Below are 26,525 nucleotides of genomic sequence, written 5' to 3' on the forward strand. Positions count from 1 at the left end.
AAGCTACTGTTATACTGTGTGCTTCCAGCAGCCTGCACCATTTACATGGCGGCATCGGTGCCTGTTCAGTAAAAGGAAATGTTTTTAGAACATCTAGGTTTTTTTTTTTCCTTAGGAAAATACATTTACGGGGTAATGAGGCGATTTTGGAACTTACATATTATAGCATCAGCGTTTCAAGGGGGTTTGACTAAGGGAGCAACTTGTATTTACAGCACATGTACAGGCTTAGTGGATAAACCCAGAATTCAACAAACACACAACACATATCTAACAGAACAAAGACATTAAACATCACATTAAAAGGCAGCCACGGGAGCTCATGGGTACACAAATGTTACCACAGCACAGTAACCCGACAATATTTCCAAATCGATTCGGGTTTACTGTTATTTATGCCAAGGATGTAACCAAATATGAATATGTTATTCAAAATAAACAGATTACATGTTCTATACAGATACATATACAAGTAGAGTGGAACAGAATACATTTTTCTTTGTCATCATACACAATATAATGAATTACAGTGTGAGAACCTCAATATAAACAATAGTAACAAAAAATCGAAAAATCATTTAAAATATGAAAAATAAAAAGAATAACACAAACTAACTAATTTGTATATGCAAATGCATGCAGTCATACACAAAATCTAATTATAGCACAGTTATTGCACTTGGATAGTGTATTGCACATGTAGATATTGCACTGGTACAATATATCACATGTAATTTTATACTGACTGGTGTATAGAAAATGCTAAATATTGCACTAGAGGCTGCTATCAGTTAACAGCTGCATCTGTAGTAGCTGCCTGGGCATGTTTTATATGGGTATAGTAGTTTGTTTATAGAGAAACATCTAGCCATGCTTTGTTTATTAATTTCAAGACTCATTTCATGACATAAATCCAAAAATGACATAAGTTGAATAAACCCTTATAAGCAACCCCATAACTTTGCTAATACAATGAGCTTTTTTACTCTTTTCATACCAATTTATCATAGTAGGAATGAGCACAAATTAGCACCTGCTTAGACTGCTGCCCCCGCGACCCGAATTACGGATAAGCGGGAGACAATGAATGAATGAATGAATGAATATATTACATTGATTTTAATTATATATATATATATATATATATATATATATATATATATATATATATATATATATATATATATATATATATATATATATATATATATAGCATGTGTTTTTACTATCTTGTTATTGTATTTAAGTGGGTTTATTTCTTATTTTAATATTTTAGCATTTTCTGATATTTATGTCATAAAGTTGCATAACCTGATATAGATTGAATTTTACCTTTCCCTTTTATTATTATTATTATTATTATTATTAAGGTCAAAAATAGCAAGTCAAAAGGGTGAAAGTGGAGGTATAACTATTTTGAATATATGGCCAACCAAATTTGTTATATCACAATACTAACAAGAACAAATACTCTGTGATTAAAAAATATATATAATATCAAATATGTTTTGAAGTGATAAATCATAGAACATGTTTACAGTGCTAGCATTTCTAGTTTTCTGTGTTTCTTTTTGTTCAGTAGGCATAGTGGCAGACTTTATATTTAATTCAATATACATTTTAAAGCAACCGTTTAAAAATAGGCCATGCTCACATCAGGTTTAAATCCAACATGGATATTTGGATGAGAGATCTATACACATACACACAAACATTTCTACTAAAGAAAAATATAAGAAATATATGTGTGTGTGTGCTTTAATTGTTTTGTTGGCCTTGATTAACAATTGCACAGATTTTATAGATCAGATGTAGTATGTTCTGGGGAATTACTATGCATTTATTTCGATGAATGAACATTTGAGTAGTCCTGCTTTGTCTTTTCTGTTCATATTGATCTGGATAAGTGAGCTTATGAATCGACTTGGCCTGTAGGAAGCCAGCACATCATACCGAGAGTCATGATGCCAAGTACACCGCTGATACAGTCCAATCTATATTTACATTATAGCCGAGAATGCTTGGACTGGCACGTCATGAGCAATGCAAACACTGAGCAAATGAATAGTGTGTTTAGATTCAGCCTTCTAGCCGGCCTACAGATTAAAGGAAGATGACAGTGGCTCTGCTACACTTCTTTATCTCTGAAGTTGTCGACACAGCATCAAAGAGCACCAAAGATGATAATGCAGACTCCCATCAACTCTGATGGGGTAAGACGAAAAGGGATTGCACAGTGGGTGGATATGTGTGTGTGGGGATTAAGTAATGTTGACCCGCTCAAGCAGGCATATGCCAGTTGGTAAGGGGGGGGGGGGGGGGTTTAAGAACGACAGAGTTCAGGCCGTGACTGCATTAACAAGCAGCCAACTCCAGTGACTCTGCCACACTCGGCAGCTTTATGGCATTTTAAAAAGTGCCTGGCTCAAAGGAATGATGAGCTCTCAGGAGTGTAATCAGAAACAGCCTCCATCGTCTCGCTGCATCGCCCCAGCATGGGGAATTTATAGATCCCGATAAGGAAATCTTGTCGTCGTCTTCTGAATTTATGTGGCCCAACGCATTACATTCGACGCACTGTCGCACAGCTCGGGCTTGCATACTTAAAATGCTGATTGCATATGGCAGAGTTTGAGAGAGAGTTGCTAGAGGGTGAACATATAGATACACTCACCAACCACTTTTATTAGGAATACCTGCACTCATTCAAACAATAAATCAAATCAAGCAATCATGTGACAAAAGTGCAATTCAGCAACTCAGATATTGTACAGTTTAAAAGCTTCACATCTTGGCTGGCAGAAGTGGAGGATATTGTAGTTTTCTGCTGTTGTAGCCTATCTAATTAGATTTTTTTAATAAAGTGGCCAATAGATATATATTTGGATCATATCCCCTATGGTCTCTGGCCCAAAAACAGAAGGTTTGCTTATTATAAATGACTATTCACCAAGACTGAATAGTTTGCGAAATATGCAGTGACAAATTATAGTCTCAGTTCAAGCTTCAAAATTAATTAGCTTTTTCATTTCTTAGCATTGAAAACAATAGAGCATTATACTGTATATTTCAGCACATCTGCTCAGTTTAGTTCAGGTTTAAGCGAAAGAGTGCTTCAAAGTTGCCTTTATAGTTGGTTAACGTCAGAGTTTTATATATGACTGGGAAAACTTTTCTGCTGACTTAGGAGAAGCACAGACAAAGCACATCCATTCCACTGTATATTTACCCCAAGCCAGATTTCATCTCCTAATTTCCATAAAAATGTGTATTCAAAAGGGAATTGAATCTTTTAAAGGATCTTAAATGAATTCTGTTGTTCCCATTCATATTGGCTTGTAGCGCTGTGCCCGAGATTGTACTTGTATTAATCGACTGTTCCGAAATGAAAAGACTGATTTGATGATAATCACAATAATGTGGGTTGTGTCCCAAATGTGTGGCCTTCTCACATACAGCTCAGGCCCAGCATAAAGATGAGATGGGCCGAGAAACGAAGGTCTGTTTTCTATGCCGGTTCACTGCTTAGCTTTTAGCTAAAATTGAGGTGCCTCACTGCCACCAGAAACATTTGAATGTCACCCTGATTCATTTAATGGTGTATCAGAGCATATTAGCCTATGTGTCTAATTTGTTCCGAGAGACGAATTCGTTCTGACAAGCATGTCTGCTTTTCTCTTTGATGCACGGTTCAAGGGCCAGAGATTCTCATAAAGGATTATATACAATATCAATGACTGGGGCAAAACCTGCATGAGCAAATATATATATATATATATATATATATATATATATATATATATATATATATATATATATATATATATATATATAAATATATAGAAATATATATATATATATATATATATATATATATATATATATATATATATATATATATATATATATATATATATATATATATATATATATACTGTATATATATATAAATTTAAACTTTAATAAAAATTTAATTGAATTCAAGTCTTACTAAAATTCTTCATAGTAAAATAATAAATTATTTTGCAAAATATCACTTTGATATGCAAATGTTTTTCCACTTACAGAAAGCCAAATGTTGGTAAGGAAACAACTTTATATACCGTAATTTCTGGACTATTAAGCGCACCCATATATAAGCCGCATCCACTGAATTTGATAAAGATTTTTATTTTTAACATAAATAAGCCACACTTGTCTATAAGCGCAAGTGTCTACACTGAAACTAATAAACTTTACACAGGCTTTAACGAAAGACAGTGTCTGTTACACGGTGTAATGGGTGAAATATGTTGTGGCTCCTTTAAGAGCAGAGCGGCATTTTGGGAATAGGCTGCCGCCACATTTTCCCGGTATTACTGCATGTGTGCAAGGCCGAGGAATATGTCCTTATTATTTTCTGATGCTCATTTCTAAGTTTCTTTGACTAACCCGTAACGCTGTTGCCAAAAAAAAATTTAAAAAGGACGAGTTTTGGAAACCTGTCTGTGCTTATATGATTTCTATTGCAACTGGAGTTAGTGAGCTCTCCCTTCACCCAGACTCAACGCTTGTATCTAAACAGTAGCCTACCAAGAAAGTCATTGTTCACTGTCCTCCTCCTTCCTTTCACAACTATTTCTCGTGGGAGTTTATCTTTTGGCATCATCGTGCGTTTAAAAATCAGCACCGGTGGAAGTTTTTTCACCCGAAGCCGTGCAGCTTAGAACACAGGTGAGGTGCGTTTTTTCGTTTCCGTTTGCCAATTTCATTGTTCTAATGTTATGTCGCTCAGTTTTTTGGCTTAAAGTTTGTGAAACCGGGAAAACCCAGGAAAAATCCATAAATTAGCTGCTTCGTTTTTTAAGGCGCGGGGTTCAAAACGTGGGAAAAAAGTAGCGGCTTATAGTCCGAAAAATACAGTAGCTGCTTCAACGCATATTGTAGAATGGTTAAAAATGTACAACTGTTAAAAAGGTATGATGTTGCATTTATTAAACAGTGTTAAGCTTTATTCCTTACACAAGATATTTGACTAGAAAGATCCTATTACCTAACCATTATACTTGCGGCTCGATAGTCATTATATTTTCTTATTTAGATATGAAGGTATTAGAATCAAATAAATGATATGTGGTGAAAAGATGACATTTATATTGGTTTTCTTCTGTGACTGGTCTTTAGCTCCATTGCAGAACCAAATTATGATCAAAGTCGTGATATTCTACGAGTGAAAGTGGGATCGTTGGTATTTTTCACACATTTGATTTTTTTTTTATGTTTCCAGATGAGCTGGGAGGGCATGACGCACCCTGTTTTTTCTTTTAGTTCTGTTTGGATTCGTTTCGTGGATGGGTGGCATATGGGGCATTTGTTCTGTCTGGTTGGCGAGCTTTTCTTTGGAAAGGTCATTTCGCAGAGTGTAAAGCTATGTTGTGATAGCTCCACGCTGCGCCCGAGACAGCAAGGACTGAGCTGCAAGGGACTAAGCAGAAACCAGGAGAAAAAAGAAGTCCCACGTATTCAGAATAAAGAATTGCCGACAAGACACTTCGCTTTGTCATTGGCATGTCCTTTCAGCCAGTGCTCCATTCAAACTGCACGGAATTATTTTGCATAATCCCGAATTGACTGGTGCAGGCTGTGCACTTGTATTAATCATCAACCAAAATCAGCACTCCAGTTCCATCTGTATTTGGGAGGCATGGACAGAAAAGCGTGATGTTTCAAAGGGGATACAAGTAGCCTAGTTCCATGTAAAGCACGTACACAGATAAATCCGAAGGAAGATTTGAGTTTCTTAGGCTTTGCTCTTGGGCTGTATTTAATTGTCCTCTTTCACTATGTTTATAATCACTGAGTTTGTATGGCCTCATGATGACTCATAGAGCAGAGAACCCAAAGGTTTGCAGGTTTCATCTGATTATCTCAGTCTTACCCTAGAAAAAAATAATCCAAGTAAAACTAATAAACCCAAATTAACAAGTAGCCGTTAATATTGGGCTGGATAACGTTGCCTTTTAAAAACTGGAAAATTTCATTATGAGGAAATTTTATGGCTGATGCATTGTATCTTAAATTATAGTCATACAGTATCTAGATTGTTTCATTGATTAGTAATAGGATATTAATCAGGTATCCAGGGCAGTGGCATACTGATTATTTAATTTATTGAAAGACAAAAGCCTTATAACACTGTAATGTTGTATTTCATTTGTGCATTGTGGACTAGGCAAAGCAAATATCGACACATTTTTTTATAACTTACCTGATAAGCTAAACAAACAGCCAAATAGTCTATGCCTCATCTTACTGGATTAGTTACAGCCCTACATATATAATTGTAGTCTTTTGAAACTTTTTGTCTGAACTGATGATAAAGTCAATGTCATATAGTTTGCATGAATTATGTGCCTTGAAATATGTCACAGATTTTACTTGTGTAGTTCTGTTTCACCCAGTTTTTGCCCCCTGCTTTTGTTTCTCTTTCTTGGTATTGGCTTAGTATTAAAATGAAATACCAAATTTCTCAACTGTAAGTGTATCAAAAAACTATAAAATACAGCAGCCACACCATATATAAAAATAAACTACTGTATTTTTCTATTTTAAAAATAAAAAAATATATATTTTACAAGGGCACCAAATCTCTTTGTAAACCTTCCATCAATTTGGCTATTTAATCAATTCCTCCAGCCATTACAATGATTCTGTTGTAAACAATTTTCGATTGCACTTGCCGATTCATGCAATAAATCTGACATATAGCCAGTTAACCGATCAAATATTCACATACATAAACCCTGTGATCTCCCAGATGAAGGTTAGTTTTAAAGTAACCAACAGTTTATTGTTGAACAGTTTGCAAATGACTCATTATTGTATCCTAATTCAGTTACTTGGTGTTTGGTAACGAAAGGCTAATTCCTTGTGTGTGTAAACATACTTGGTAATTAAAGCTATTATTACATTTATTTGAAAGCTGGCAGCCTGCACGTTTGACCACCTTCTTCCATTTTGATCAATTTTCTGTTCTTAACTCGAGAAGTCTGGGCAAACTACTGAGTAGGCACCAATCAGAGACCACATGTTTATTTTCATCATGTAGACATTCTTTAAATGTATTTTCTTTAAAAAATATTTTAAAGTATTTTAAAACTACAGAAATACAAATCACTGAAGTATTTCAATACAATATATGATGCCATTTTCATCAAAAATATCAAATACAAATTACAAAACCCTATTTTATATTTAAAATACGTATTTGAAATACATATTATAAATATATAAATTATAAATACTGCCCATCCCTGTGTGTGTCCTTGTTCTTTGGAGCATCTTGTCAATTGTATTGTCCATTTTTGAGAATCGTTTCCTATATTTCAGTAACCTAGACAATATTTTTAGACCCTATGTTCCAGTTTATGATTATTTTTTATCATTATAATGACATCGTCTGTCTGTGATATTGACTGTGATTGTTGGATTACCTAACATTAAACAATATCTGTTTAGTTTTTTTAACTTACAGTATGGCCTGCCTTACAGCTTACAAAATACCTAATCTAAAATGTTTTATTTGGACTGAAAACTATTACTGTACCAATGGGGAAAATTTTAAATCATGATTTTAATATTACCATAAAAAGGTTTTTTATTTTTTACAGACTAAGGTTATTAACAAATTGTATAATTTGGAATTGTGATGTGCTAAAATAGAGCAGTGGTAATAATGCAGTGGCTGGGGACCTGTGATTTGGGGTGATTTTTTTTCTTGAACTTTTTGAGCCATCCAAAATGTTTAGATGGAATGAAACTAATATACAGTATTTTAATGCAAAATAAGCATGTACAAAATATTATATAAAATTGATATAGTCTATTGCTTTAAGTAAAATAATTATGTTGATGGCTGATTACTGCCAAATGATCATCTTAATATTCATTATGTAGTTGGAAGGAGGTAATTTAGGTACCTTGAAGCAAATCACAGTTGATTCCTTCTAAATATCCAAAATTATAAGTTTTTTCCTGGACATAAAAGAAAGCATTTGTCTTTGCCCATCTTTGATCTGACCCTTTGTCTCAAGAACAAGAAATGCCACGTGAATCACAATAAATTTACTATAAAAGTCTTTGTGCTTTACACCTCAGCCACGTTTTCCATAGAATTTCTCATTAAGCTCCAGTGCATGTCGCAACCTTTCAAATATCTACATTAAACACACATTTTTTTGTGCACTTTATGCCAAAGGGTAACCTTCCATGTTGTGATGTTTCTAATATCCAGACATTCTGTTTTGTAATAAACAAAATGTCAATGTTGCATTTTACATGGGTCCACGAATGCACTTTAAAGGGCACAGGGTCTAACACAACACTGTTTTTGTCTTAAGGATTCTCGATACTCCAAGCCATAATGGAGGCAGCAGTTTCGAACAACTGGCAGGTGACAGCTCGATCAGTGGGGAGTGTGACAGACCCACAGGAATACAGGCGGATCCTTGAGGAAATGGACAGGAGGCAGGAGAAACGCTATCTCATTGACTGCGAAGTGGAGAGGATCAACGTTATCTTAGAACAGGTAAAGGATCTCTCGCTCTTTTCCCAACAAACTGCATGGATTTGCAGGTTAATAGAACCAAGAGTTACCCCAACGCATTTCAGCAACCATTTTAGTATATCTTCTCAAGGGATACTATAGAAATGAAACTTGGATATATTTTATAGTCAATGTGCAGCTTGTATAGCAATAAAGATTTGCTTTACATACAGCCGTTATTGTCAAAATAGCTGTATGTTGTTTAAACATGCAAAACCTCTTGTCCTATTAATCATGTTCATGTTTTTTGTCTGCTTGACAGGACCATACAAATGTATGTATCTTGTATTAGAGCAGTTAAAAGTTGATGCTTTGAGTACAATTCTCTCATACTGACCACTGGATATTTAACAAATGCACCTCATGGCAAAGAACTCTGAGGATTTGAGAATTAGAATTGTTGCTATTGATTGTTGAATTAGACGGGTTCCACTCGGAACAGGCCTCGCAAGGGTTGATCAAAGAAGTTGAGTCCTCGTGCTGTGCACCAGGTGCAGAAACTGGTTTAAAAAAACAGATGCATGAGTGTTGCCAGCATTGCTTTAAAGGATGTAGAAGTGGAAGGTCTGCTCGTCAGTGTTTAGACAATACGCCTCACACAGCAACAAGTCGGTTTGCATGGCCATCCACCCAGAAGGAAACCTCTTCTGAAGTTGGCTCACAAAAAGCCTGCAAACAGTTTGCTGAAGACAACCTGTCCAAGAGCATGAATTACTGGAACCATGTCCTGTGTCCTGGTGAGACCAAGATAAACGTGTTTGGCTGAGATGGTGTCCAACATGTATGGCGACTCCCTGGTGAGGAGCACCAAGAAAATTGTGTCTTGCCTCCAGTCAAGCATGGTGGTGGTAGAATGGCAGTTTACCAACATAACAACCACAAACACATTGTAAGGATTAAAACTGCCTTTCTGAAGGTGAAGGTGATGGAGTGGCCAAATACAGTGGGGGAAATAATTATTTGATCTCCTGCAAATTTTGTAAGTTTCCCTCCTTGAACAAAATTGAAAAGTCTAGAATTTTTATGGTAGGTTTATTTTAAAAGAGAGAAACAGAATATATATATATATTATTTAAAAAAATCCATAAAAAGGTTATAAATTAATAAATTTTTTAAGAAGAGTTAAATAAGTATGTGATCCCCTATGAACCAGCAAGAATCCTGACTCCCACACACCCAAATTAGTCTTGTCCCTTTAGGAAAGTACTCCTAATATCAATTTGAGGAGGGTATAAAAGACAGCCATCACAGAATTAATCTCTTCCATTCAAACCTCTCCACCACCATGGGCATGGGCACCATCGTCGCTCTTGATAAGAGCGTCTGCTAAATGCCGCAAATGTAAATGTAAATGCAAAACCAAAGAGCTGTCAAAGTTTGTAGACCTCCACAAGGCTGGAATGGGCTAAAAGACCATCAGCAAGAAGCTTGGTGAGAAAGATATAAATAAGTATATATATAGTGTTTTAAATTATGTAAATCATTAGGACATCAAACTTTACTTTTGCTATGTTTCCACACGTACGGTTTTATTTGCCGGATGTGCAAATCATGGCGGATTTTGGTGCTTGATTTGAGAAATGCACCTTTAATAATGTAATGAAATTAAAGCCGTTATAATGAATTTGCTTCAACGCATTTTTAACAAGTTATTGTCACAGCCCTGATAATATATATATTTTATATTTATATATATTTAGACAAATTACGACCATTTTCATTTACAACATTCATATATTTATTCATTCAGTCATGCTTAGAATCTGCCTATGTCAGGAATAAGCAGGAATAATTTTCAATAGTATCCATGTTTTAAGTGCAGATACACATACATATATTTGGAGAACTAAACAGATAAAGACAGTGGCATATTTTATAATTATGAATAATTTGTAAATCCTCACAAACCAAAATGACATTTTTACAAAAAAATTTCTTATTTCCTGGTTTCTTGGAGAAAATAAACTCCTCGTAAGCTAAAAAAAAAGGAAATATGAATTACTAATTATCATTTTGAAAGGCTTCACATGTGACAATAACTGGTATCTTTTTTTCTTTTAATTGGTTTTAAAACTTTAACTGTGATATCATTCAGCATTAATATATTCAAGTTATGTGCTTTAAAATTCCAATCAAAATTTTTTCCATGCTTATAATGAAAGTCAGTTTTACCCTCGACCCCTTCTTAAGACTGCATTTCTGCTTAATATTTCAGAAGATTAAGTCAAGAGATAAACTAAAGAAAGAAGAGAAGAATTAGGGGAAATTAAAGCAGGAAGTCCCAGTTATTGGCCTCTAGGGCAGACAGTACCCTTTTTTTCCCTCGCACTTCAGCATACTCTGACTAAATTGAATGTAATAGGACTAATCTCCACACACTGCAGAGGCTCAGAGAAGCTTCCGGACTTTGGTTCAGTGAATGACAGTAGGATGGAACTGCAGACTCAGGATCAGAAATGGGCAGCCACAGACTCCATCAGTGTATGACGCTCTGCTGCTGTGAGTGAGAGTAGAGATAAGCCACGCAAAAAAGAGGCGAGTAGCTTTTTTATTGCCAGCCAGTGAAGTATGCATGCTCTCCTTTATGGTTTTTAAGCAAAGCTACTCAGGTGGAGGTGCCTGGGGTCTCCAGAGGCTCATATTTGCTCTAAAGGACAGCTAGGTCCAGGGCCTATCTGTCTCAATCAGGTTATGTGGGAAAGCATGGCCAATGTGAGAATGATATGGCTGCATGTTGGGCGTTCTATTAAGATGGTATGATATGTTGTGATATGGAGCAGAATATATTATCCCGCTTGTGGATACAATCAGCTTTTGAGATTGCCCCAGCATGTAAAATTGAAAGATTCCTAAGCCCTCAATTGGGAAAAAAAACTCAGTTTTGACAAATCTATGCAGCTTTCTTTATTCCCTATAAAAGGTAACATGTATTGCAGGTATTCTGTACACTCTAAGGCAACTTGTTACAGCCAGCTATCCTCAATTTGGTCACCTGCCAATTCACACTCTCTCACCTTTTATACAACATTGACCAACTATGGAGGGTGAGGGCTAACACATCCTTCTTCCAAGACATGTGAAGGCAGCCAACATCACCTTTTTAAGCTGCTGCTCATGCTGTGTCACAGAGCAGCGTAATACTCTCAGAGGAAACTACTATCTAACCCCTTTATTTACTTGAGCTCACAAACACCCAATATTGGTAAGTTTCCTGTGGTTGCAGTGGACAGAGTGTCCCATTTCTCCACTTGGTCACAGATCAGGGAGCCCTTTTAACTTAAAATCCCATTTAATAAAAAAAAAAATAGAATAATTTGTGATCATCTCCTAATTGCAAATGTTCACAAATTTATATGGGATTTTTTACCTTTTTTTTCCCCATTTGTATTTATTGTTAATGAAATTACTCTTATTTGTTCCAACCCTCAAATTTTGAGTCATTACTCTAATATAGCTATGTGTCATGTACAGTATCCTAAGGGTGCATGTGTATTGAATCTATCATTTGCTGGGATAGTGGGTCCTCATTGGCTTTTTTGATATAGAAGTCAGCTTACAGGCAACAGCCTGTTCAGTTCATCTGAAAAATGAGTCCCTGTGAATGAATGGCATTTGGGTCAAGCCCAAGGCTTGCAAGCTGTTCAAAGTCTGCAATTGAGTTTGTAGTGCCAGACAGATAGATAGAGTACACCAGACAATAAGCCAAATCAAGAAAACAGCAGTGAAACCTGCTCCAGGAAATCCACCCCAACATTTGCTGCATACTGTACAGTCGGGTGCAAGGAGGTCATTTTAGCTTTGTTTCTCCAAAAAGAAGAAGCTCTAGATGGGTGAGCTCTTGATTTTCTGCTGCAACAGTGATATTCATGATATGCATCCTCACTTATGGATTAGAGGACCCTCATTTACACGCTTACAAAAACTTGTCATTTGACGTATGGACTAATGACTGAGAGAGGAAGAGCAGATAAAAGACTGCCTAGAAAACCAGTTGTGAGTGTTCTCCCACTGGGATTTTGTTCTAGAGTAGTGATTTGGGGGCCAGACGTTTCAAGGCTGATTTTCTGAAATCTTTGGTCGAAATTATCTCAAACATTGTAAAGAACAACTCCCTAAAAAAAATAATAATAATAAATAATGGGGGTCTTCTCTACTTTATGTTCGTTTCGTGTTCGGTTCAGTAATTTTTGTTAGTGCGATGGTTCCTTTTAATAGGTAATGTTGCCGCATTGGATCTTTTTCCTATTTGCTGCTAGTTGTCCAGTTACTCAATATGTTTCTTCTTTTATTTTCATTTTAAAGTTACCTGAAAAAAAAATCCCGCCGATACAAATTCATTTGAATTAACTCAGTCATTTGATTGCTGTAGCATTTTAGCCATTAAGATGAGCATATTCTTTTTTTTTCATCAATGATTTTGCATTTGTTTAGTCTTATGTTGGTTGCATGCTAATTGAACCACTTCAAAATAAATGATTGAATGAAGCAGAAACACTCATTAGATTTAGGAAAAGGTTTTTTTTTAACGCGTATCTTCTAGACCTTGATTGCAGAAAGCGAGGGGGGAAAAAAGCTCCATTTCCACTTCAGGAAATATCTCTGAATTATCATGCAATCTAAGCTTTTACTTTTTCCATTGTGTTTTAAGATGTCAGTCAAGTTTCATTTCAGCCAGAGCTCAATGGATATAACCCCTTTTAAAAAAGCAGCTTAATAAAAGAGCCCCAGTCATTCACAAAGAAATGTGTTGAACATTCAAAGCTCAAGATTACTTTGATTTGACTTCTAACATCCACATTAATTGATTGCTGTCTTCCCCTGCTACGTTTTTGTGTCTGCAAAGAAATCAAAGGAGCATGTGATCCTAACTTAGCACACTGACACAAGCATGAAAAACTGGACCAACCCAGAGAGGTCAGGAATAGCACATTGAGCACTGAGCTCATTGTCTTTGATTTGAAGCAAGACCAATAAAGCTGAGGCCTTAAAAGCTTTGCTGCAGTCTGTAGCTCAAGGGACCATTTAAGGTCTAAACTCAGTGGAATTTGGAATGAAAGGGTTAAGCTATAGACATCCAAATTAATCCCACTGTTTCCATTCAGTTTCAAAGAGTAGTTCTCTGTTCTGTCTAGTCTGAGTGGCATTTTAGCACTGGGCCTTGAGTTGAATTACAAAATGGATGAATGATGCATCAAAATGGTTTGACGCAGCCCTCACAAGTGGGAAGGAATCAAATGCCACATGTCCCAGAGAATCTAATGCTCTTTCTTACAGACACATAGTTAAGAGTTTGTGGGTGAGCATACAGTACAGAATTATTATATCCATTTAATTATTACATCATATATAATATGCACAGGATTATTATATCCAGGGTGTAAATTCTTACACTCCGATAACACTCTGAGCATAGTGATATCACAGTGACGGCTTGTACAGTACTGGTGGTTGTACTGAAATAGGAGAAAAACTATTAGATTTTATGTAATTTTTTATCTCTATTATTAATATCACAATTCAATGATTTTCATTGGATAATAGCCAGATTTTGATCCCTTACAGTCTGGCAACTACTCTCTCTCTCTCTCTCTCTCTCTCTCTCTATATATATATATATATATATATATATATATATATATATATATATATATATATATATATATATATATATATATATATATATATATATATATATATATATATAGTACAGACCAAAAGTTTGGACACACCTTCTCATTTAAAGAGTTTTCTTTATTTTCATGACTATGAAAATTGTAGATTCACACTGAAGGCATCAAAACTATGAATTAACACATGTGGAATTATATACATAACAAAAAAGTGTGAAACAACTGAAAATATGTCATATTGTAGGTTCCTCAAAGTAGCCACCTTTTGCTTAGATTACTGCTTTGCACACTCTTGGCATTCTCTTGATGCCTACTTTGAAGAACCTACAATATGACATATTTTCAGTTCACTTTTTTGTAATGTATATAATTCGGCATGTGTTAATTCATAGTTTTGATGCCTTCAGTGTGAATCTACAATTTTCATAGTCATGAAAATAAAGAAAACTCTTTGAATGAGAAGGTGTGTCCAAACTTTTGGTCTGTACTATATATATATATATATATATATATATATATATAATATTTTATTTATTTTTTTAATCAGTAATTAATTTAAATATACAGATCATGCAGTACTTTTATTTCCTCATCATCTCTAGAAATTAATTCCAGGTTATGCTACTGCTTTTTTGGGGGTAAATTTTACCTTTCATCATACCTTTTGTAATCATTTTTTTTTTCTGGAATGAATCCAAATTCCACCGAAACAGTTTAAAAAGTCTATAAAATATACAATACAAACTCATCGAGCACTTAATTATGAACACAACACAAACACTGCGTAGGGCCTCGCTTTGTTCACAGAAGGAAAAAATTGAGACGTCTAATTTTATGAAATTTTTTTCAAACACACAATCCTCTTTCCCACGCATTTTGAACTTGTGTTAACACATTTGGTGTTAGGCATGTTGGTGTCGAATGTGTTCCTTTTAATGATCATTGCATCTTTCCCTTCTACACCATGGCCTTCTTTAGTCAAAGGAATTTGTATCTATAATGTGAACTAAATATAATAATTTTGAAAGACTGTTTGCTAAAATAAAAAACAAATTGTTCATTTCCCCTATGTATATAAACTTTGGGGACACCCCGTATATGATAGCTTCAGCACTCCTTTCAAGTTAATTAGAAAGCATCTCACCAGAAAATACTCATCCTGTTTGTTTCTTGGAATAAAATCATGATTTATTGCAGATCTCCAAACTCTAGCAGAGTTTTGGAGATAATCAAAGCCATTTTGTCCTTTCCTTTTTTTGTCCCTGTGATTAATGGAAAAGGTTTATTGGTTAATTAGCAGTAACTGTTACATCAGGAACAACCGATGATGCATCAGATGTTGGACATGTGAGATCAGGTCGTATAGAGATTCGTATGAAAAAGGTGGGAGTGGAACTGTTTTGGGGTTTGTTGCTTGGCTCTGAAGGCTATTTGTTTTTTTTATGGCGTACCTGGGTTTTTTTGGTTTGTTTTTTTATCAAGAAAATCAAATAACATCTCAGCTCTGAATGCATTTTTGACAACTGTATATGTGAACCTGGAAATACGGTCATCATTAGGAGTGACGAGGATGGACAGGATTAGAAATGAGCTTATAAAAGTGACCACGCATGTAGGACATTTTGGGCGACAAAGTGAGAGAGGCCTGATTGAGATGGTTTGGACATGTGCAGAGAAGAGACATGGGGTATATCGGAGGGAGAATGCTGAGGATGGAGCCACCAGGTAGGAAGAAAAGAGGAAGACCAAGGAGGAGGTTTATGGATGTGGTGAGAGAAGACATGCAGGTAGTTGGTTTAAAAGAGGCAGATGTAGAGGACAGAGTAGTATGGAGTCGGATGATCCGCTGTGGCGCCCCCTAATGGAAGCAGCCGAAAGAAGAAGAAGAAGAAGAAGAAGAGTTTTGTACTTAAATATTATTACTATCATAAGTGTAATGCCACACCTGTGCAGGTCTAAAGACCCCTTCAGCAAACATTTAAAGGATATCTTTTCATGCCGAAGCACCACAATCCCTTTGACGTATGTACTTTTAGAGAATGCCTATTTGGGTTGTGAATTTTCTCTCACAATGAGCTAGATTTTCATTTATGTTCAACTGCAAACATCCAGTCTCCCAGTATAAAAGGGCAATCACATAAGCCAGAGTAGTGTGGCCATGCATACTGATTTGCCTAATTTGCTCATGACTAATTTCAAGTCTAATTTTGTCTCATCCAATCTATGGCCTTTGCAGACAACTTCAAATATCTAGTGCAGGTCTAGTGTTTGTGCTGAGTCACATTTTAGTTAAAGGTCAGGCACAAGCTGATATGACCATGAGCAGTTCTGAGACTAGACTTTTGTTGAATGTCCGGAGCAAATGTCTCACTTTGCCATTTATTCCACAACCTCTTGCATTATTCTCTCTTTTTTGGACCCTGAGAATAGACATGGGCTTTAGGTGAGCACAAGGTCATATGAGCCCCTTTTTGCCCATCACAGGGTAGTGAAACTTCTTTCAACCCACTTCCTGCCTCAGGGGAACAAAGAAGAGACGGAGCTGGATGTGGAATCAATGTGTGACATAGAAGCAGTAAAAAAGAAGATTACAGTCACAGTGAAAGTGGCATTTACTACACTTTAACTGTAACCACTCCTCTAATCCAGTCACCTAAATGCCTCTCAAGGCTGCTCCTACAGGAATAATCCTGCCTCAGACCATCATTTTTATTTATTAGCAGGATTCCTGTACTATGCAGTGCTTATGAAATATTACACAGGCTTGCCCCTCTAAGCTCCTTGAGATTCTGAAGACACTGATAGGGGAGTTTCTGGAGACCAGAAAGACAAAAGACTTTTCAAGGTTAGACTAAAGCACAGACTGGAATGCATAGACTACAGCTCAGCTTGATATGGCATCCAGCCTTGCTTTTGGAAAGGCAAATTAATTAGTTTGTGTGTGCACTGCTTTTCTTTTTTTTTTTTTTTCGCAAAAGTGCTGCAATCTGCAAAAGGTGAGGCCAGGTTCAGGCCTCTGGAAAAAGCAATGTCATTAAGCTCATGCTGTGCCTGAACTAAAGTTGTAGAAGGTTCCTGCTGGTTTGCAGGTTGTGAGGCAGTGTTCTGCAGCCAGCTCCTGCTCAGGTTCATGAAGGCCCGCAGCATGATCAGTGTGTGGGAGAGGCCTGATGCAGTCACTGGCTCCAGCGACCTTTACCAGAGCCAACAGTCAAGGCCATTATGTTGAACAACATTTATCACTCTCACTCAGCAGCACAGCGACTTGAGATCTTCATCTGAGATATTGTAGCAGTAACTTTGGAATTGGATTGGAATTAGATCCATTGCGCTTTTGTTAATGCACTTCCTCAGCCTGCACGGCTCTGATACAGCTAATGAAGCATTACATAATTATATCATGAGCTGACGCATCGTGTGTTCGATTAGGGAAAACACAAATGTAGAGCGCCGAAACCATTCGTCTAATTTATTTTTGATCTCGCACAGTTCTTCGCACGTTATGAGCGAGAACTATTTGTTAGATATGTGTAATGTCTTCTGAGTTGGTTAGAATTCATTTGCGATCATAAAGTCCCATTTATCTGCTCTGCAATATGCCATTATCAATGACTCCTTTTTTCCCCCCGACACGCTGTCATATTTCTTATGTCTCACCCGATCCTTGTTCCATCGCACGCCGCACTATTTCCCCTCCAGACTTTCTGCACCTCGCTTTCTCTCCCCTGGCAGGACTTGAACTTGCTGTCACAGTCAGAATGGACTGACCTACTTGAGCAACCAGATAAGATCAGATTAGTGGAAGCAAAGCTCTGCTATCTCATGTGCCATTCCCTTCAGGCGGTGAACAGTCCACTGCGTCAGCAAAGGAGCCAGGCAAATGCGTTGATTTGTACTCGTTTCCAGTGAAATCACCGAATACGATGATCAAGAAGTATTTAGCACTTTAGTTTTAGTTTTTCATTAATATTTTACAGACTTTAAAAAAGATGAGAAATCAATTTATTTCGAAACGGCCGCAGAAAGGAAATTTTATGGCGGTTATTCCAGTTTAATTATGCAATAAATAATAATTGTACACAAAAGAGATATTTCTACTTCTAATGTAAAAATTACTCATTCTCATCAGCAAAGCTATTGGTGAATGAAGGAATTGAATTTGACAGGGAATTATGCTCTGGGAAAAAATTATCAAAACAAAGTTTTTTTGATCACACTAAAGCAAATAATTTTCCTTCACCTGGTGTGTTTTTTTCACCAATACTACAGCGATTTGCTAATAATTTCATTTGAATTAATTAATCATACTTGTACTTTTTATTCCTTTCCCAATCTTACTGTCTCTCTTTTTTTATGTGTGACAGGCACTGACACTGGAGACTTATATGAAATAAATTAAAACCATTTGATCAAGCAGAGCTGCCAACTTGTATAATGTATCCTGTAAAAAACGGTTTAGAAGATACTATATTTGTGGTTATTGTACTAAAAGGAGACGTGATTGTGCATGACTACTGCAGACTCTTCAAGAAAACAAAAGTAATACGAATCGTTTTCATTAACTGCAGCAAAGCATTCAAAACTACACAGAAAAACAGCTTTGCTAATTAGTTCCTTTGTCCAGACAACTTAAAACTGTTACTTTACAATAGCTGCAATTGTGAATTATATACTGACATATATTAAACGGATTTCCCTTATAAGGCAGTATTGAGTAAATGGGTTTTCTGTACTATGCCCACTATAGCAAAACTTGAAATTGTTATTTGCACATTATTAAATTGGTAATTGCACCTACAAATATAGTAGACAAACATTCGGTTTAACCAAAGCTTTTTTACTCTAATGAAAACGCTTTGAAAGTTACACCTAAATGCAGGACATAATCATTTATGGCTATATTTCATACACAGAAACGCACATACAAGAGATAAAGCCAGTCTTTTTTCCGGAGCGTGACAACACCTCAGGCAGCCCTCCCAGAGTGAAGAGACATCCATCAGCATTTAGCTCCTTTGTCACCTCGCAGGAGGCTGCCACTTTGTTTAAGACAGTCTGCTATGCAAACAGCACGGAGAGAACTTAGCACAGTGCCTTGTATCTGCCTGATGGCTCTTACATGCATGGCTAACCATTATTGATTCTCTTTCCTCAGGTTGTGACCCTGGGCAAGAACAGCCGAGGCTATCATTACATCCTGGCCAATTTGGTGAGTCTCTAGTGTCTGAAAAAGTAAAAGAACAAGGTTTAGTATGGAAAAGATATATATATATATATATATATATATATATATATATATATATATATATATATATATATATATATATATATATATATATAAAACAATTATGGTTATGTGCACTATATGTATTGCTCGTTGTAGTGCTTTTGTAGCCGCATTGTTAAAAAAGATCGTAATTCATATCCATGAACCATGGATACACGGTTCTAATGACCAGAAAGCTAAAGATGTCCTTTCGTCCCCCTATTGACGACAATTTGTGAAGTATGAAGCAGCACAGATAATAAACATTCACAGTATTTTAGCCCTGGGTGGTAAAACAGTGGGTAAAAACAGTATTTTTGATCATAGACTTTGTGTTATTTGTTTGTTTATATATTGCAAATTAAGAAGTGTGCCAGTAGAAGTTATTTGCATGCAGATTGCCTAATTTCTTAGCGCCATACATGCCACACAATTTTCAATTAAGCCATCTATATGGTGCATATAATATCATCCTTGTTGATGCCTCAGGATCATCAAGTTTCAGACTACTTAAATCAATTATCATATCCAATATGGTGGCATAATATGTAAATATATACAGTACAATCTAAATTGTTGTATTAGATTACTTTGGATGCAGTTGAATTACATTTTCCCTTCAACTGATGTAGAAGACCAAACCTGTTCCAGCATGACAATGCTACTGTGCACAGCACCAGATTGAATATATGGCTCACATGGTTTGGAGTGAAAGAGCTTGAATGACCTGGTATAGAGCTCTGACCTCAACCCTACTGAATCCCTTTTGGATAAATTGGAACACTGATTGCACCCCAAACCTCCTGACCCTGCATTGGTACCTGACTTTACTAACACCCTTGTGGCTGAATGAGCCCAAATCTCTACAAGCACACTCGAAAAGAAAGTGTGGAACATCTTCCCAGAAGAGTGGAGGTTACTATAACAGCAATGTGGATGTTCAACACATACAGTACAACACAAAAGCACATACGTCTTTTAACAAAATGCCAAATGAAGATTTATGTAATCACTATGCAGTTATAAAAAAAAAAAAAAGAAACACATAAAAACATATCCGTGCAGATTATATATATATATATATTTTTTTTTTTATGTTAGCATGCAGAGTGCTCTCTCTCTTTCTCTCTCTCTCTCTCTCTCTCTCTCTTTCTCTCTCTCTCTCTCTCTCTCTCTCTCTCTCTTGCTCTCAGTTTCTCTCATTCTTTATCGCTTTCTTTCTCTTTACAGGGCTTCTCTAACGTGAGCCTGGACAAGGTGTATGTCGGCGGCGCGAACATAAGTGGCTTTCAAATAATCAATCCTGAAAACCCTGTTGTGCAGCAGTTCCTCCAGCGCTGGGACCGGTTAGATGAAAGAGAATTCCCAGAGGCGAGGAACACACCTCTGAAGGTAAGCCTTTCATGTTGTACTGGAGAAAAAGCATCATTATGTCTTATCGACAGCCTTCTGTTTTTTCATTTCTGTCTCTGTTCCCTTCTTCCTTTTGCCTCTCTCTTCTTCAGTAGCCATTGCTACTGCTTACTTTTCTTTCTTCTTTCTGCCTTCTCCTCTTTCTTGTATCCTTTTCCTATTCTGCTTTCCCACCCCATCACAGCAGTCAATTTATTGATGTCCAGTCCAAAGCTGGGTTAGAACACGAGCTTCAATTTACATCTAATTAAACAAAAATCAGCAAAGAGATAAATTCAAAGTGGTACTTCAGTGAGTCATGCAGGTGTGGGCTGAAATAGGCAAACAGGCCAAAGAACATTCTAGAGCAGGATTATGCATGGAAAATGCTTAGTAGTAATTTAGTGCTTATACATAATAACTCATAGTAGCAGTAAATAAAATAAACATGGGCCTGCTCATTTTACAATGCAACCCACTTTGACACTCTCTTAAATCCTTTTTCGATATAAGCTTTCTGGATGTTATAGGAACAAACAAATAAATAAACAAAGAAACAAATAAAAGAAAATTTTAAAAGAAAAATGAATGCTCACTGCAAATTAGTGGATGTCAGTGCATTCCCAGCTTGTTCTGTGAGATGCAGCGTAATTACAGGTGTCACCTCACAACAACAATAGGACTGAAATACTGTTCCACACAATGCTAAACATTTTACACGTCACCGTAATTAGAACCCAATTCAGAGCCGTTTCCACAAGGAGAAACAATGCACTTTTGTAAATATGAATAGAACAGCATGCCACGAATCTTCGTTCTGTTTAATGTCAGACCAAGTTATGATTATATGTGGTGAGGCACTGCAATTATCCTGTATAGAACACTGTAAGCTAGATGCATGCACATACATAGGATAAGTTGCTATCCTTAATCCTGGTGTGATTATCCTTAATGCAAAAGGTTTGTGAAGTATTAACTGAGCTCAAATTTAGCCCGAGTGGCTTTACTGTACAGCTGTATTTTTTGCACACTGTGTTAATGTGACTGAATTAATACACCTTGGTTAACTCACAAAGGGCTTGATAATGAGTCCTTGAGTTGCACTAGGTGCAGAAGACCAAAGGAAACCTTAATATGTGCATCTAGTGAACAAGACAAAAGGGATGATGTAATCCAGACTGTCCCAAAGACTCAGCATTGGGCATTAATGGCAGGGAAGTAGGTAATGCAGTACTCATTTCATGATCTCTCTTTGCAGTACACCTCTGCATTGTCTTACGATGCTATCCTGGTGATAGCCGAGGCATTCCGGTACCTGCGGCGCCAGCGCGTGGATGTCTCAAGACGGGGCAGTGCTGGAGATTGCCTGGCCAATCCAGCAGTCCCCTGGAGTCAAGGCATCGACATAGAGAGGGCTCTTAAAATGGTAGGTAAAATTCCCCCTGCCATTTAGCACAGCTCTGACTTTCATGTACTCCCCCCTGCCGCAATCAAGTTCCTCAAAATGAACTGCTCAAGCATGACTCTACTGCAATACACTGCCACCTTCCATTTGACCTTGGAGGCTTGGAGTGCTGCCCATTATTTCATCAGGTTTCATCCTTACTTTTCCTTGGCAGGTTCAAGTGCAAGGGATGACTGGCAATATCCAGTTTGACAGTTTCGGCCGCAGATCAAACTACACTATTGACGTTTATGAGATGAAAGCAGGCGGGCCAAGAAAGGTACACAAACAAATTCAAATGCTTCTAGATAACATAAAAGCCGAGCAAAGAGGATTTGCAAGTAGGTGTCCTTTAAATACGTCTCTCTCCTTTTTTTGAAGTAAACTGTAGATATCACTCAAATAGAATGCAGTCTTAAAGGATATCTATTATATCATAAAAGTTTAATAAAGTGTATAAAGTGATAGTAAAGTTAGGGTTCTTTCTTATTAATATTTAAAGTGAGTCTGAATGAAGCTTATTTAATTAATTAAATGTATTGAAATTAAAGTGCACACATTTTTAGCCAATGACAAAAGTGTTAAAATGTTCGGATATAAAAGTCTCAGAGTGTGCCTACAATTCTGTCTAAAAGCCAGAAAAAAAAAGACTTTTAATATATTCAAACTAAAGTTTCAATTATCCTATTTATTTTACACAAGTCCAGTTCTGGCTTTTGCTCTTATTCCCAGGATTACCACAGGTCTATCGTGATCAACACTTTGCTGTATAACCTGACAGACACATTATCACACAGTTTGGTTTTTAGTGGAGTCATTTAATACACTGTGAGTGTGAGCTTAAAATGAAGCAGTAATCTTTAAAGCCTCATGTAGTCACACAGTGTAAAATCACCTAAACACAGGTGAAGTCCAAGAATGGATAAAAGACTGCTACATCAATTTCCATGTGTCATTTAATTGTGTATTTTTTTCTATAGAAATGACAGTTTGGTATGGAGAGTTACAAAGTGAGGAAAGGTAGCTGAAGCTAACTAAAGTTAGCATAGCAACAGTCTGAATGTGAGCATGCTGCAAATATCTGACTGGTAGAAACAATCTATTACTTCATGAGACACTGTCCTTCAGTTGATTTGAGGGCTCAGGTTCTTCCACATCACTGCTGTCCTCATCACAGCCTGATGCTAGTGCTCCTAAGTAGCTAACAATATTGATTAGCAATCTAGGTATTGTGCTATAGTTCAGCATTGAGAAACTTTTGTCTAGTATATCCTGCAAAAAAAAAACTAGATTGTTAATGGAGGCAGATCAATGCTGTATTTGAGTCACTTTATCTATGAATCGGAGAACAAACCAAGTAGACCTTGATGCCATCAAAGCATCCTCCTTACATTTTCCTGTTCTTTTTCCTGACTGCTTAGATGTTTTTGTGTGTATGTGCAGTTTTGTGAGCTGCCTTATGCTTGTACAGTAATTCTCTATATTTAAAAGCCGTCTGCCAGACACACTTCTACTTCCACTTCCATTTAACAGGAGGCAATAGCAGCTCAGGCACCTAATGCCATTTTAATGAACAGAGTCTTATGAGAGAACGCCTTTATAGCTTTATACATCTCCGGCAGCCTCTTTAGCTTCTTGTCTGTACACGAAATAATTATTTTAAAGGAAAAGGGGGTGCTGTGGGTTCAGAAAAGCTTTAATGTGCTTAAAACGGCTGTGGTTTTGATAATAACGAAAATGTTTTCCCTTTTGCAGATCGGGTACTGGAACGAGTTTGAGCGCTTTGTAAATATAATGGATCTGCCATACAGCAACGATTCGTCCTCAGTGGAAAACCGAACAATTGTGGTCACTACTATTATGGTACACGTTCCACAATGTTTTAAATGTGTCACATATTCTGCCACTCAGGGTCATGGTGTAGACTCACAGATTAATACATTCTGTCCTGGGCGGCTAGAAGTATATTTCTTTTGTGTTGCTTTCCATCCACTCACTACACGTTGAAACAGTCGAGGGGCGAAAACAAAACACAATGAGTGTTTCAACTGTATCCGTGTGGGTGACAAAGCATTTTGATTTTCCATATTCCAGTGGCCTGTCATAGCAGTGACATCACAATAACGGCATTTGGTACGATGGTAATGTTTTTTATTTAATTTTTTTTTTTTTACGTTTCCATCATCAAACTTGACATACAGTGCATACGTAAGTAAAACCTGTCTCCACTCATCAAGTAAATGGTCATGACACACAGAATCCACCAGCCAGCAAAATTACAACAATAATTCAAAGGGTTCAATGGTTTGTCTTGAAGTAAAGTAAAATGAACAGGCAAGACAGAGATAATAGTCGGACTAGCTTTGTTTTTTTTTGTGTGTGTTTTTTTTTTTACACTGACCAGGGGAGGATTGCACCTCTTCTGAAAAAACATTTCATATTCTGCTATTATCGGGACTCATTTATGACCAGGTTCAATTTAAATAATGCTTTTAAACCAAGCACAGAATAAAGCATCAGTTGATATTATATATTGTAGTCTCTTAACGACATAAGTGGGTAATGACTTGTGCATGAAAAAATAAACAGCCTGCATTTCTTCGATCATCACCAGGTCCATACTGACTAGTTGGGACTGGGCACTGTCCCAGAAAAGACAAGGTGAGCGGATGTATTCAGCACAAAGCAAACAAACCATTGCTACCCCACTGGCATCCAAATTGTCTCTGACTCTAATAGGGAAGCTCTCTCTGTGTGTGAAGCCCTATGCTTGGTAATGATGTGCTAAAAAAAAAAAAAAAAAGCAAGCTGCTGCTGCTTCTGTGTCTTTAAAGGAAAGAAAAAAAAAAGAAGAAATTCTTGTGCAGGTTTTTAGTACTGGTGTTGCCAGGTATTTGAGCTTTTTAATCCTAACGATGTATCAATCTGTTAGTATGTATGCTTGTGTTCTTCGTTGTTTTTATGCTGGAATGACACAGTATGTCTTCGCCACACAATGGTGTAACATGTTTGAAGCAGATTTGTCTGTCTCTAGTCACTGCCATTTACTTTATGAAAAGGAAATCACCTATCAAGACCCTGACCACCTACCCTATCTGTCACCACCTACCTCACGTCCGCATTAGCAAGCAACAAGTCCTTGGTAGTTTGTCTCTTTGTGGCTGCAGAGCAACCGTTACAGTTGTCGTGTGTGTGTGTGTGTGTGTGTGTGTGTGTGTGTGTGTGTGTGTGTGTGTGTGTGTGCACTGTCAAAGGTTTTCCATTTGTTTATTACATTTCTAATGTAAAATCAAAGCAGTGTTTTTAACTAGCTAACGAATTAAAGACAAATTCCATAAAAAATGAGTTGTTTGATTTACATGTTTATGCTAGGCTTAGTGCTCTAGATTAGCAAAGCAAGCTGAATGTACTAGCTACGTACACTCACTGGAGGTACAAACTATCCTTGCTTTGTCTTGCCAAGCTTAATTTTTTTGCTGTAATGTATCACAATCATGGACAGTATAAGCTCAAGACAAGCCTCTGTAATGTTGACATTTTTCAACAGTAAATCGGAACTAACGGCGGCTAGGATCTAAAAGTGGGGAACTGAAGAACTGAATACATTTCATACAGTACACATAATTATCCCTTTTTTGCCTAATTTGTATAGAATTAAGAAAAAACTCATTCACGTCAATTGAATTGTCTTACGTTAACTTACGCACACAGAAAATGAACATGTCACCTGTCAATTTGTTGCTTGTTAGTGTGAACATGCGGTTAGATAATGCATCTCAGCCCCCACTCTAACACAGAGGGAGTGTGTGGGTCACCGTGTGTTTGTCCCATTGTTCATCATCCATTTTTATGACCATAATGTTGGTAGGGGCTAGGTGCTTAGCAAAGGGGTCTCGCTAAGATCACATGACATATTTTCTCTCCGTCTCATCCATCCTGTACTTGATGTCATGCTGGTTGATTTGTGTACAGCTGTATGTGTGTGTATGTGTATGTTTAAGGTACAAAGTGTTCTAGAAAGCAAATGGAGATCTAGGAAGTGAAAATTAATGTAGGTCAGTGTGTGTGGGTTTGTGTGTGTGAGAAGAGTGGGGGAGAGAGAGCGAGAGAGAGAGAGAAAGAGGGGGAAGAAAAGTGAGCAGGTCCGTATATGATTACCCTGCACGCCCTTGCATGCTCTTGATTGTTCAGCTGTCATTCGGCTCTGGT

The 26,525-nt window shown here is 36.8% G+C and overlaps 1 protein-coding gene across 10 annotated transcripts in view; it reads left to right on the forward strand.

The window, feature by feature from the left end:
* gria3b (glutamate receptor, ionotropic, AMPA 3b) overlaps nucleotides 1-26,525 on the forward strand; it is a 194,349-nt gene that overhangs the window by 67,978 nt on the left and 99,846 nt on the right. For all 10 annotated transcript variants that reach the window (XR_014536591.1, XR_014536592.1, XR_014536593.1 and 7 more), the window contains exons 4-9: nucleotides 8,379-8,566; nucleotides 19,370-19,423; nucleotides 20,711-20,872; nucleotides 22,131-22,298; nucleotides 22,492-22,596; nucleotides 24,072-24,179. Coding sequence is in view for 5 of the 10 variants with exons in the window: in XM_083560258.1 (XP_083416384.1) it covers nucleotides 8,379-8,566; nucleotides 19,370-19,423; nucleotides 20,711-20,872; nucleotides 22,131-22,298; nucleotides 22,492-22,596; nucleotides 24,072-24,179 (785 nt within the window). In the remaining 5 variants the exon portion in view is untranslated. The remainder of the gene's footprint in view (nucleotides 1-8,378; nucleotides 8,567-19,369; nucleotides 19,424-20,710; nucleotides 20,873-22,130; nucleotides 22,299-22,491; nucleotides 22,597-24,071; nucleotides 24,180-26,525) is intronic.

Source organism: Silurus aristotelis (assembly GCF_946808225.1).
Source record: "Silurus aristotelis genome assembly, chromosome: 14".
In the NCBI taxonomy this organism is placed as follows: Eukaryota; Metazoa; Chordata; class Actinopteri; order Siluriformes; family Siluridae; genus Silurus; species Silurus aristotelis.